This window comes from Panthera pardus, unplaced genomic scaffold (assembly GCF_024362965.1).
Source record: "Panthera pardus isolate Hobbes unplaced genomic scaffold, ASM2436296v1 HiC_scaffold_335, whole genome shotgun sequence".
Lineage (NCBI taxonomy): Eukaryota > Metazoa > Chordata > Mammalia > Carnivora > Felidae > Panthera > Panthera pardus.
In genome coordinates, this window is record NW_026526916.1 from 41934 (window position 1) to 55773 (window position 13840).

The 13840-nt window shown below is 50.0% G+C and overlaps 1 protein-coding gene across 2 annotated transcripts in view; it reads left to right on the forward strand.

Moving 5' to 3' along the window:
* Nucleotides 1–13840, forward strand: part of LOC128774596 (protein Shroom2-like) — a 78577-nt gene that overhangs the window by 11722 nt on the left and 53015 nt on the right. The window contains exons 2-3 of one of the 2 annotated variants that reach the window (XM_053893662.1): nucleotides 6215–6346; nucleotides 11211–13671. In XM_053893662.1, coding sequence (XP_053749637.1) covers nucleotides 6215–6346; nucleotides 11211–13671 — 2593 coding nt within the window. Of the gene's footprint in view, nucleotides 1–6214; nucleotides 6347–11210; nucleotides 13672–13840 lie in introns of those variants that run through there. The other variant, XM_053893663.1, reaches the window with a different exon arrangement.

The window sequence follows — 13840 nt, forward strand, 5'->3', positions numbered from 1 at the left end:
GCTAGCATTTTTCATATTTGTTGTGTAAACCCTGTCCTTCCAAAAATCCCCCAAAGACTACCTCGCTTATAAAATTATTTCTAAAAATTGAAGTAAATTTTTATTAATCTTGGTATGTAATTTGTGGGAAAGGCTTCGGGGGAACAACCCTCATTAGGATGAATAATTTCATCTGTAGGAGCAGAAAATGTTCGTAGCCAGTACTATGGCTTTTCTGTATTTATATGAAAGGAATAGTAAGCACTGATTAGAGGTGCCATTTGGGAAGAGTGACAGTGGCATGAGAGAATACTCCCAAAACCAGGCGGGCCGCAGAGTGAAATGGAGACACGGAGTCTGCAGGCTTCTCCAAATTGTCTAGAGACAGAGAGGAGGTCATGCAGAGGGCTGTCTTTAGATCATGGCTTCTTTTCCTTGGGCGTCTTTTTGGCCTTTTAATTTTTAAATATTCCATATTTTCTACAATAAGCATGTGTTTTAAGGATTCCAAACATCAATAGCCGTTTGAACAAACAGGATTCCTTTCCTACATACACTGGGCTGACCCTGGCCCGGTGTGAGCACGGACGAAGCCCCACTGCCTATCCAGTGATTCTGGGATTGCGCAGCCCCAGGCTCAACGTGGGGCGTTGCTGGTCCGTCTGTCACATCCCTGCCCGCAGCACCTGCTCAGAAGCAGGACCTTCGGCGTCTCTGGGTTGGGCTGCACAGGCCTTTGTGGCTCTAGCGCTCCCATTCGCCCCTCATGGCTGTTTGCGAGGCCAGAAATCACCCTCTGTGTTTCTCCCTCCCAGAATGGGGTTTCTTACCCGTCTCTCCAGTTGGCTTACATCTGACTGCGGCCAAGGAGGGAGCATTCTTTCGGTAGCATCCCTATTCATTCCTGTTCAATATTTGTCTTGGGGCTGTCTCGACCGTAGCAGACATCCCACAGGAAGGAGTGATTCGGGACTGGTTTGCTGTATGCCATTTTGCATTTACTCCTTTCTTTGTTTTTATTTTATTTATTATTTTTTTTCCAGAGGGATTTTTTTTTTAATCTTTGTAATATAATTTACTGTCAAATTGTGTAACATACGGTGTGTAAAGCGTGCTCTTGGTTTTTGGGGTAGATTCCCATGGTTCATCGCTTACATACAGCACCCAGTGCTCATCCCAACAAGCGCCCTCCTCAATGCCCATCACCCATTTTCCCCTCTCCCCTCCTCCATCAACCCTCAGTTTGTTCTCTGTATTTAAGAGTCTCTTATGGTTTGCCTCCCTCCCTCTCTGTAACTGTTTTTTTCCTTCTCTTCCCCCATGCTCTTCTGTTAAGTTTCTCAAGATCCACATATGAGCAAAAACATACGGTATCTGTCATTTTCTGACTCATTTATTTCACTCAGCATAATACCCTCCAGTTCTTTCCACGTTGCTGCAAATGACTGGGTTCCATTCTTTCTCATTGCCAAGTAGTACTCCATTGTATATATAAACCACATCTTCTTTATCCATTCGTCAGTTGATGGACATTTAGGCTCTTTCCATAATTTGGCTGTTGTTGAAAGTGCTGCTGTAAACATTGTGGTACATGTGCCCCCATGAATCAACACTCCTGTATCCTTTGGATAAATTCCTAGTAGTCCTATTGATGGGTCATAGAGTGGTTCTATTTTTAATTTTTTGAGGAGCCTCCACACTGTTTTCCAGAGCGGCTGCACCAGTTTGCATTCCCACCAACAGTGCAAGAGGGTTCCCGTTTCTCCACATCCTCTCCAGCATCTATATAGTCTCCTGTTGTGCATTTTAGCCACCCTGACCAGTGTGAGGTGGTATATCAGTGTGGCTTTGATTTTTATTTCCCTGATGGTGAGTGACATTGAGCATCTTTTCATGTGTCAGTTGGCCATCTGGAGGTCTTCTTTGGAGAAGTGTCTGTTCATGTCTTCCACCCATTTCTTCAGTGGATTATTTGTTTTTCAGGTTCTGAGTTTGATAAGTTCTGTATAGATTTTGGGTACTAGCCCTTTATCCAATATGTCCTTTGCAGGTATCTTCTCTCATTCCGTCGGTTGCCTTTTTGTTTTGTTGATTGTTTCCTTCACTGTGCAGAAGCTTTTTATCTTGATGAGGTCCCAATAGTTCATTTTTGCTTTTAATTCCTCATCTTTGGTGATGTGTTGAGCAAGAAATTGCTGGGGCTGAGGTCAAAGAGGTAGTTGCCTGCTTCCTCCTCTAGGGTTTTGATGGCTTCCTGTCTCATGTTTAGGTCTTTCATCCATGTTGAGTTTACTTTGTGTATGGTGTAAGAAATGGCCTAGTTTCTTTCTTCTGCATGTTGCTGTCCAGTTCTCCCAGCACCATTTGCTAACGAGACTGTCTTTTTTCCATTGGATACTCTTTCCTGCTTTGTCAAAGATTAATTGGCCATACATTTGTGGGTCCAATTCTGGGTTCTCTATTCTGTTCCATTGGTCTATGTGTCTGTTTTTGTGCCAATACCATACCGTCTTGATGATTACAGCTTTGTAGTAGAGGCTAAAGTCTGGGATTATGATGCTTCCTGCTTTGGTTTTCTTTTTCAATATTACTTTGGCTATTCGGGGCTTTTGTGGTTCCATACAAATTTTAGGATTGTTTGTTCTAGCTTTGAGAAGAATGTCGGTACAATTTTGTTGAGATTTCATTGTATTTTATTATTACTTTAAAAAAATTTAATGTTTATTTTTGAGACAGAGAGACAGAGCATGAGCAGGGGAGGGGCAGAGAGAGGGAGATACAGAATCTGAAGCAGGATCCAGGCTCTGAGCTGTCAGCACGGATCCCGATGCGGGGCTTGAACTCACAAACGGTGAGATCATGACTTGAACTGAAGTCAGACGCTTAACCGACTGAGCCACCCAGGCACCTCTGTATTTTATTATTTTAAAAAAAATTTTTGGAGTTTATTTATTTATTTTGTGTGTGAGAGAGACAGAGGGAGCAGGGGAGGGGCAGAGAGAGAGGGAGAGAGAGAGAATCCCAAGCAGGCTCTGCACCATCAGCACAGAGCCCGATGTGGGGCTTGAACTCACGAGCCGTGAGATATCATGACCTGAGCGGAAGACAAGAGTCTCATGCTTAACCAACAGAGCCACCCCAGCACCCCGCATTTACTCACTTCTAATGCTCATGGCTCTGCGGGTGGCCAGGGTGGATACCACTAAGAACCAAGTATGGCATAGTGGTTTCACCCAGGCCCTCAAACTGGGGACTTGTGCTCTCCTGTCCTGGCACATCCTGTGGCCTGTGCACTCCTCAGGGACCCCACATTTCTGGCGGCTGAATGGCTTAAAGCCACCTGAGTGTGTATCTTGTGCGAGAAGAAAGCCCACGATCTTGTGAAAATGAAGACCTTAAATCTGTTCTTGTTTCTGTTCATCTGGGTCTGTCTGAAACGCAGCCAGAGGGACAGTGGCTGTGTGAGACCACTAGGTGGCGCCAGAGAGCTCTTTCCCCACAGCCTGCCAGACCAGCATCCTCACAGCATTGTGATTGAATGAACACTTTTGGGTCCAGAACGTCGTCCTCTCTCTTATTGGCATGAATCCAGCCGTTTTAGGTAGTCAGAGGGGCTGAGAAACAGAAGGTAGCTGGAACCTTCCCAAATACATTCATTATGCACTAGGAAATTCAAAGGACCTGATGAAAAGCCCATTATGTTTTAGGAAAACGTCACTATCCCCAATAGCCAGAATATCCTTATGTGTAGCTTATAGGTACAACCTTTTCACTGGGTGATTTTTTTTTAAAAGCTCTTAATTTCTGCTGTGGTTGTCAACTATGTCTTCTTGGAATAGACATGCATCTATATGTGTTATCTTTTTATTTTATTTTTTAATGTTTAGCTGTTTTTGAGAGAGCAAGAGACAGAACATGAGCAGGGGAGGGGCAGAGAGAGAGAGAGAGAGAGAGAGAGGGAGGGAGACACAGAATCTGAAACGGGCTCCAGGCTCTGAGCTGTCAGCACAGAGCCCCACGCGGGGCTCGAACTCACAGACTGTGAGATCATGACCTGAGCCGAAGTCGGCCACTTAACCGACTGAGCCACGCAGGCACCCCTGTATTGTCTTTTTAAAAAGGAGGGAGTGCGTGCACTCTTGGAGCCCTGCTGCCCCCCACTCCCAAGTCAGCCAGCACATATCCCAGTCTTGCCATGTGCTGGGTTGGAACATGTTGCCACAGATTATAAGGCATTTTCTTTTTCAGGCTTCCTTTTTTTATTTGTTTCCTTTGCCTCCACTCTCAGTCTAGTTTATTTCCTTCATTAATTAAGTATAAAGGAAGATGAAACACATCCTTGATGCGATAGCACAGAAAATGCCACCTGAACACGAGACTCACGTAGCCAGAACCTTCCTCACGAGGATTTGGAGAAACTCGACGAGGTACACTTTGGGATTGCAATCCCCTTACTTCTGTGGTGTGATGAAGTTGTCTGTTTTTTTGCTCTTGTTCATGGGGAAACTCCTGAAGTCAACACATTCCACATTTTGCCACCCATCTACTTTTCCTCCTTAATTATGAGTTGTCAGAACGTTTTTACTTTAACGTTTATGTATTTGTTTTTGAGGGAGGCGCAGAGAGAGAGAGGGAGAGAGAGAGAATCCCAAGCAGGCTCCACACTGTCAGCGTGGCTGGAACACAGGAACCATGAGGTCACGACCTGTGCCGAAATCAAGAGTCAGACACTTAAGTGACTCGGCCACTCAGGCGCCCCGTGAGTTGCCAGAAGGTTTAAGTTATACATACTTTTCAGATTTCTTTAATCCTCTTTACTACTGTTTTGAGAGAGTGTGTGTGTGTTAGAACACACGAGTAGGGCAAGGGCAGAGGAGGAGAGAGAGTCCCAAGCAGGCTCCACACCCAGCCCAGAGCCCATCGTGGGGCTCAATCTCATGACGCTGGGATCATGACCTGAGCCGAAGTCAAGAATCAGACGCTGAACTGACTGAGCCACCCAAGCACCCCGGGTTTCTTTAATATGCTTTTAACATTAATATCCTTTAATGTCTTTGCCTGCCTGGAAGAATGTCTGCTCTCTGTCAAGCATCTAGAGAGGCTCGGTTTGAGCCTCTTGAGCTGCCGACTGGCCACAGTGAGCAAGTTCTGTCCCAAATTGGAGACGTGGAGACATGGAGACTGGGAGAAGCAGGTGCGTGGCTCTCCTCACACACCACCATTTTCTTGGATGCTCTGTGAACATTTACATGGCAGCTGTAGGGATTTGCGACTGAACCTCCCTTATCATTCCCAGGCGGTGTAGCCAAAAAAAGAATAAGCCACCGATGGGAGGGTGCGGACAGGGGCGCAGGAGCCCAGGAAGACGCTGCATACTATGTTCACAAGTCCTGGCTGAACGGACTAGAGTCGTCGTTCTAGGGCATCATGAATTCACACGATGGGGACCCTTAGCTGACTTCACAGGCACTTGAGAGGCTCAGAGGAATGAATGCGCCTCTGCTAGTCTCAGTTAATGTCAAGATGTCTGCGTTTACTTAGTGAAGTGAGTAAATAGAAGTCATCCAGGGACGCCTGGGGGTCAGTCGGTTAAGCATCTGACTCTTGCTTTTGGCTCAGGTCGTGATTTCACGGTGCAGGAGTTGGAGCCCTGCAATGGGCTTTGTGCTCACAGTGCAGAACCTGCTCAGGACTCTCTCTCTCTCTCTCTCTCTGTCTCTCTCTCTCTGCCCCTCCCCTGCTCTCTGTCTCTCTCTCAAAATAAATAAATAAACTTTAAAAAAAAGGAAGTGGTCTAAACTGTGTGCGACGCGGCTGAGCTGGGGACCCCCTGCACTTCTCTCTAGTGCATCTCTCCTCCTCAAGGAGGCTGACGGCTGTGTGCCTAGCTATGCTGAAACAGGAAAGACAGAAGAGTCCTTCCAGGGTCCTACTGATGGGTGAGGCGAGGACATGATTTATTTACCTGTATAGAGCAAAAATTGAAGAATAAGGCTTAGTTCACATTTTGGAGCTCATGACTCTCACTCTGCCTTAGGATGGGTTCTGCATTAATAAAAGTTAACAATTTTTCATATCCAGATACCGTGGAAAGCCCCGGAAGCAATGCTATCAGTCACGCGGGAGTAGCTGTAACATATTTCCGTGTCTCACTCCCGTCTTGGCACAGGGTTGTCCTTTATTTGCAATTTCTGAGTTGTCTGCGTTTTTTTTTTTGTTTTTTTGTTTTTTTCAGGAAGAATGAACTGAGCTGGAGGCCTCACTCCTGGCATGCCACCAAGTTCTCTGATAGCCACCCCGACACATCAGCATCTCCGTTCCCCTCTGCCAGCTCCTGTCCTTCCTGGCACGGCCGTCACCACTCCAGGTAGGCACTGTTTCCCACTGGGATGGACGGTGTTCGACATTCCACCAACGCCCATGACTTCCCAGCCCTGCCACAACAGCACCTTTCTTGACTTCAGCGTGATTTTCTTTTCTTTTCTTTTCTTTTTTTTTCTTTTCTTTTCTTTTCTTTTCTTTTCTTTTCTTTTCTTTTCTTTTCTTTTCTTTTCTTTTCTTTTCTTTTCTTTTTTTTTTTTTTTAACATTTATCTGTCTTTGAGACAGAGAGACAAAGAGTGAGCAGAGGAGGGGCAGAGAGAGAGAGGGAGACACAGAATCTGAAGGAGGCTCCAGACTCTGAGCAGTCAGCATAGAGCCCGATTTGGGGCTTGAATTCATGAACGGTGAGATCATGACCTGAGTCAAAGTCCTATGCTTAACCAACTGAGCCACCCAGGCACCCCTCTTTTTTTTTTTTAATTTATTTATTTTGAGAGAGAGAGAGAGAGACACCGTGCCAGTGGTGGAGGAGCAGAGAGAGAGGAAGAGAGAGAGAATCCCAAGCAGGTTCTGCACTGTCAGCGCAGAGCCCCATGCAGGTCTCTAACTCACAAACGGTACAATCATGACCTGAGCCGAAATCAACAGTCAGAGGCTTTTTTTCTGATGAGGAAAAGCTGCTGACACACCATTACCAGTAGAAATGTCTAAATTCTTCACTGGGTAGGTAGGTGTCCAAGCCTTGAAAACAAAAACTAGGGGCACCTGGGTGGCCCAGTTGGTTAAGCATCTGACTTTCGCTCAGGTCATGATCTCATGGTTCGCAAACCCCATGTCAGGCTCTATGCTGACAGCTCAGAGCCTGGAACCTGCTTTGGATTCTGTGTCTCCCTCTCTCTCTTCCCCCACCCCTGCCCACACTTTGTGTCTCCGTCTCTCTCTCTCTCTCTCTCTCTCTATGTCTCTCTCTCTCTCTCTCTCTCAAAAAAAATTAACATTAAAAAAAAAAGAAAACAAAAAACTAAAACACCAAGAGCAAGGATGAACAAGTGTGCTTTCTCATTTATGTTGTTTAATAAATCAGGAGTTTGGCGACTTACCTTTTTGGGCTGAATCCCTTTGGGCCAGCCAGGTCGGTGGTCCTGAGCTGAGTGGGAGGGCTGTCCGTCCACCCATGTGCCTACAGCAACCACCCTTCTTCTGAGACTTTTATGTGCACATTAGAAGGCAGAAGCGGGGCGCCTGGGTGGCTCAGTTGGTTGAGCCTCTGATTTGGGCTCAGGTCATAATTTCACGGTCCGTGAGTTCGAGCCCCGCGTCGGGCTCTGTGCTGACAGCTCGGAGCCTGGAGCCTACTTGAGATTCTGTCCCCCTGTCTCTTGCTGCCCCTCCCCCCTCACACTCTGTCTTTCTCTGTCTCTCAAAAATAAATAAACATTAAAAAATCTTAAGAAAAAGAAGACAGGCTCTGCCTAAGGGTTCGGCAAGTGTATTCCAGCGAGGCTCCCAGGCCGTTCTCTTAAGCATCAACACCCTCTCCCCAGCCCCCAGGGCTCTCCTTATAGAGGAAATCAGGGCTTCACAGCCCACATGCCAGGGTGCCATCCAGCCTCGGGGGCCCAGGGGTGCTTTCCCACTGAGCAGGAGACCCAGATGCTGGGAGTTGTAGGTCAGTGGATGGAGGGGGAGTTCTGGGCTACCTGGAGTCCACATTTCAGGGCCAGAAGGGCTAATGTGTCAGGCAGGTGTGTGGCCACACCACAGGGGTGTTGGCTGGAGGAGGCCTCTCCTGGCCACCTTGGGTGAGTGGCCAGCGTCCTCACAAGTCTCATATTAAAAGGATGATGGCTCTGTCTCCCTCTCTCAAAATAAATAAATAAACTTAAAAAAATTTTTAGAGAGGGGAGAGGCGCCTGGCTGCCTCAGTGGGTTAAGCATCCGACTTCGGCTCAGGTCACGATCTCATGCTTCAAGCCCAGCTTCGGGCTTCTCGCTGACAGTGCAGAGCCTGCTTGGGATTGTCTCTTGTCTCCCTCTCACCCTCTCTCACCCCCCCCCCCAAATAAATAAGTAAACTTAATATTTTTTAAGCAGGGTGGCTTTGGGTGTGTGCGAGCCCATGTATGAGCGTGTATATGTATGTATATGTACAGGTGTATCTGTAAGTGTGGCGTGTGCACATGTATGCAAGTGCATGCTTGCGCGTGTGTGCTTGAATGTATGTGTTTGTGTATGTGAGTGTGCGTGCATATCTGTTATGGAAGGGCATTTGTGCCTGTGTGTGTAGAGCTAACGTAACCATCTCAAAATCAGTTTTTGATCGTTAGTAAACACCGGTCTGCTACAAACTTCTGAAGTACTTCTGTGAAGGCAATACATCTCAGTGCATTGACCTGTTGAAAGTGACAAGAGATGATGGTATTTGGAGTCCAGGGTATTTTTGAAAAACCACAGATTCTCAACTGCGTAGTAAAAGTTAAGTGAAAAGTGGGCCTTTTATTTTCATTATCAAAGTGACGTAAAGTAATACGATTTCCATTAAGCCCATTTGGTGGTTTGTTGATGACAAAATCACGTTTGCTGCCCACATGCGTGTGGGATCGGTGCTGGGCACTATTTATAGCTGCCCAGACCTCAAATGTTACAGAGAAATCACCTCCAGGGCACTGAGGGGAGGGTGCAGGAGAACCGCCTCCTGTTCTGTCTGAGAGGGGCACTGCTCTGTCCTTTTAGGAAAGGGTATATAAGCCAACGGTCCCCTGCCTTCAGGACAATGTCACTGTCCCCGATAGCTGCCGTATCCTCAGAACTTTAGATGGAGCCCTTGTTGTGTGTTTTCGTTGGTTCTCTTGTTCATTTGTTTGATTTATAAATGGTCAGTGACGTGCTTTTCTAAATGTTTGTTTTTTTTGAGAGAGAGAGAGAGAGAGAGAGTGAGAGAGGGAGGACACAAGAACAGGGGAGGGGCAGAGAGAGAGGGAGAGACAGAATCCCAGGGAGGCTCTGCGCTGTCAGCCCAGAGCCTGACTTGTGGCTCCAACTCACAAACCCTGAGACCGTGACCTGAGCCAACATCAAGAGTCGGACGCTTAACCCACTGAGCCACCCAGGCGCCCCTTGTGTTTTGTTTTTGTTTTTGTTTTTTTTGGGGAGTGGGTTGCAATTTTATTTTTATTTATTTATTTTTTTTCCAATATATGAAGTTTATTGTCAAATTGGTTTCCATACAACACCCAGTGCTCATCCCAACCCTTGTGTTTGTTTTAAGAGTGATTTCGCCAGTTCGGTTTCCTGTGTCCTTGCCCTAATCACACATTTTTCCCATTCATCCTGGTTCTCCCCAAACCTAAAGTCGCCAGGGTTGTGGTAGTTTTTCTTGTTTTTTGTTTCTTACCTTGAAGCCTGAATGTTCCAGCTTTGTTGAACTTTAATGAAAACAGTTTTTCTCTTTTTAAATGTTTATTTTTGAGAGAGAGAGAGAAAGAGAGAGAGAGTAGGGGAATAGGTAGAGAGCTAGGGAGACAGAGAATCGCAAGCAGGCTCCACGCTGCCAGCTCAGAGCCCCACACGGGGCTTGAAACCAGAAACTGTAAGATCATAATCTGAGCCAAAATCAAGAGTGGGATGCTCAACTGACTGAGTCACCCAGGCTCCCCACGGAAGCATTTTTAACATGCTTGGATAAGTAGTTTTACCATCGAGAGCCATTAGCCTCCTATATACACTGTCACTACCTCATAGAATAACTGATTCCTTAACAAACATATCTCCCAGCTTGTAGCAACAAACCTGATTTTGTATTTCCCTGTCTTAGGCCCCATCCTGCTTCATAACCAGTATTTTTGGCATTCAGGTACAGCTCCAGTGAACTCTGTCAAGTTAATGAGTCCCCTGAGCATGGCAGTGTTTGTTTTGCTAAGAAAGCCTGTGGCTTGGGTCCTTTATCAAATATTCCATTAACTGAGAGTTAAGAGGAGCTCTTGGTACTTTAATATTTGGGTGTGGAAAAGTAACGCTATCTCTGGATTTCCCCTTTTAATTTGAAAATTATCGTTATTTGGGGCACTGGGGCGGCTCACTCGGTTAAGCATCCAACTTGTCCTGGTCTCACTGTTCGTGAGTTCGAGCCCCACATCGGGCTCTGCGCTGACAGCTCAGAGCCTGTTTGGGATTCTCCCTCTCTCCCTCTCTCTCTGCCCCTCCCCTGCTCTGTCTCTCTCTCTCTCTCTCTCAAAATAAATAAATAAACGTAAAAAAATTTTAAAAAGAAAAGAGAAAATTACTGTCATTTGATTGCTTCTTTGGTTTTAGTAATCCATAAGAAGAATCCTTTTATACGCTAAACCCCGGGGTCCACAGTCTTGTTCTTTGAGGGGGCAGGTAGGAAATATTTTAGGCTTCATGGGTCTCTGTCGGTTGCAGGTACCCAGCTCTGCCGTTGTAGCTCAGAAGTATTCACAAACAGTGTGTAAACAAATGGCCATAATTGTGTTCCAATCACAGCTTATCTGTGAGTGCTGCGATGTGAATTTCCTGTCATTTTCACGGGTCACAGAATAATCTTTTTTAAAAAATGTCTTTAATGTTAATTTATTTTTGAGAGAGAGAGAGAGACAGAATGCAAGCAGAGGAGGGACAGAGAGAGAGGGAGACATAGAATCCGAAGCAGGCTCCATCCAGGCTCTGAGCTGTCAGCACAGAGCCCGACGCGCAGCTCAGACTCACGAGCCATGAGATCATGACCCGAGCCGAAGTTGAACGCTTAACCCACTGAGCCACCCGGGCGCCCCAGCATCTGGACGTTTCTGTGTGGGGCCATCTGTGTTCTTGGTCCTGCTCTCCTCATTTGTCCCCTTTACTATTGCTCGCTTCAAAAGCAAACTCTTCTCTCTGGTTCTTTCCTCCTAGTTCTTCCTCCCATGACCTGTCTGGCACGTGGGAGCACACGAATCTGCAGCGTACCTCTGACCACTTTAGTTCCCTGGGGAGCGTCGACAGCCTGGACCACCCTTCCCAGCCCTACCCCTCCGGACGCCTCTCCGCCGCCAGGTCCAATGGCAGCATCGACCACCTGGGCGGCCCGAGCAAGCGGGACTCAGCTTACGGCTCATTCTCCACCAGCTCCAGCACGCCCGACCACACCTTGCCCAAGGCTGATGCGTCCTCTGCAGAGAACATCCTCTACAACATGGGCCTGGGGGAGGCCTCCAGGCCGGGCGGCCGGCAGGGCCAGGCTGCCAGTGACCCCCAGGGCCTGGAGGACAGGCTCGGGTACTTGCCACCCCGGGCCCCCCGTGACGGCAGCAGAAGCCCCAGGCCAGAGGACAGTCCTGAGACCAAGCTGGCCACCCCTGGGAAATCAAATTTGGGACCGGTTTGGTATGTCCCCGATAAGAGAAAAGCACCTTCCTCCCCTCCTCCACCACCTCCCCCTCTCCGCAGTGACAGCTTCGCTGCCACCAAGAGCCACGAGAAGGCCCAGGGCCCTCCACTCTCAGACACCGCCAGTGTGCAGCACTTTCCAGGCCCGCCCCGGGCCCAGCCCCGCAGTGACTGGAGACCAGAGCCCGCCAGTCAGCAGTGGAGGCCGGCACGGCCCGGCAATGGGAAGAGAGTCGGGAGCTCGGGCCCTGCGCCCCACGTCCCCCTGGACGGTGGGGTGCCGACCCCTGACCACAAGCCGGGCGGCCTCCCGGGGGCCCCTGGCCGGCTTCAGGCCTCTCTGTCCAGCACGGACGTGCGTTTCCCGCAGGCCTCCTTTGGCTGCCAGCACCCGCGCCAGTACAGTGACGAGAGTCCCTTCTGTCACGACGGCCCCAGGGCCGCCTCATCGCTGAGGGAGCAGCACTGTGTGGCCGTCCCTGGTGGCTGCCAGGAGCCTTCTGCCCACCGAGTCCAGGACGACGGCCCCACTCGGCTCAGGTGGCCCGGTGCCACTGAGCAGAAGGGCGACAGCGGTGGGCAGAGCCGCTACTACTGTGTGACCAGCAGACAGTGCCCGCAGGCAAGCGCCCAGGCGGGACAGCCCCACGAGGAATATTGGCAGTCTGACAGGGCCGCAGAAGCCCACGAACTCCCCACTGAGCACCCGATGGGCCACGGGCCCTGGGGTCACATCCGCCAGCACGAGGAGGAGGCCCCGCACACCCGTGAGAGCGACCAGGCAGCCAAGGGCCACCCCATGGGAAGCGAGGAGCCACAGACAGCCGCCCACTGGGCAGGAGCCGCGGGGAAGGAAGCCGCCGACGGCTTCCTGTGGGCCGCGGGAGAAAGCGGCAAGATCTCCCCTCAGAAGACACCTATGCTGCACTCGCTGGCCCGGGAGGGGGCGCGCCCGCCCGACGACGGCCCGGGAGCTGGTGCCGAAAGGCTGCCCCCGTTCGATGGCCAGGTGGGCAGAGCCACCCGGAGAAGCGACCGCTTCGCCACCACCCTGAGGAACGAGGTCCAGATGCGCCGAGCCAACCTGCAGAAGAGCAGAAGCACGGTGGCGCTGGCTGGGGCCGACGAGGCGGCTCGGGAGGCCGGCGGCTGGCAGGTGGAGCCGGAAGGCGTCCCCGGCGCCTCCCCAGAAGGTTCCTTCCGGGGCACCTATAAAGACCACCTGAAGGAGGCCCAAGCCCGGGTCCTGAGGGCCACGTCCTTTAAGCGCCGCGACTTGGAGCCCAGCCCGGCCGATCGTCCCGCGGGGTCAGCAGAGCCGCGGACTGAGGAGCACAGCACACATCTGGATGCCGCCCCCCACTTCTGGGAGGGGGGCCTGCCCAAGCCGTCCCCGTCTGGAGGGGGCCTGCCGCACGTTCCCCGCATTGGGGGCCGGAAACGGTTCACGGTGCAACAGAAGCTGAAATCGTACTCCGAACCCGAGAAAATGAACGAGGTGGGGCTCGCAGGGCCCGATCGCCCCCACCGGCACCCGGGTGCGTCCGAGGACACCGTGGGCACATTCGCCGACAGGTGCAAGTTTTTTGAGGAAAGCAGCAGACCCATTCACCAGAGACCTGGGCAGAGGCAAGCGCTCTGTGGATTCCCGAAGGAGAAGCTGGAGAGGCCGCGGACAGCGGGCCACGGGTACGAGGGTGCAGAGCCTTCGTTCCAGAACAGGGCCCACACGACCTCCTTTGGAGAGAACCCCAGCACTCACGGAAAAACGGCGAACATGGGAAAACCAGAACCGCCTCAGAGACTTGGAACCTTTGCTGAGTATCAAGCCTCTTGGAGGGAACAGAGAAACACTCTAGAAGCCAGGAGTTCTGGGCGGTATCACTCAGCGGATGACATCTTGGACGCAGGTCTGGATCAACACGAGAGGCCACAGTACGTTCATGGAAGGTCCCGTTCCTCACCATCCACAGACCCCTACAAACAGGTAAGGTTTGTGCCCCAACCAAGGAAGAGCTGCCCCGGGCTGCTGTCTTAAGGCACATGTAGGATGCCCTGAAAATACGATGGCCCAATGTCAGTGTCGCTTGTGTCCCGCCGTTTGGGCATCGTTTGTGTGCACCGGCTCTTCTCGTTTCAACTTGTGTGAAAGGTAC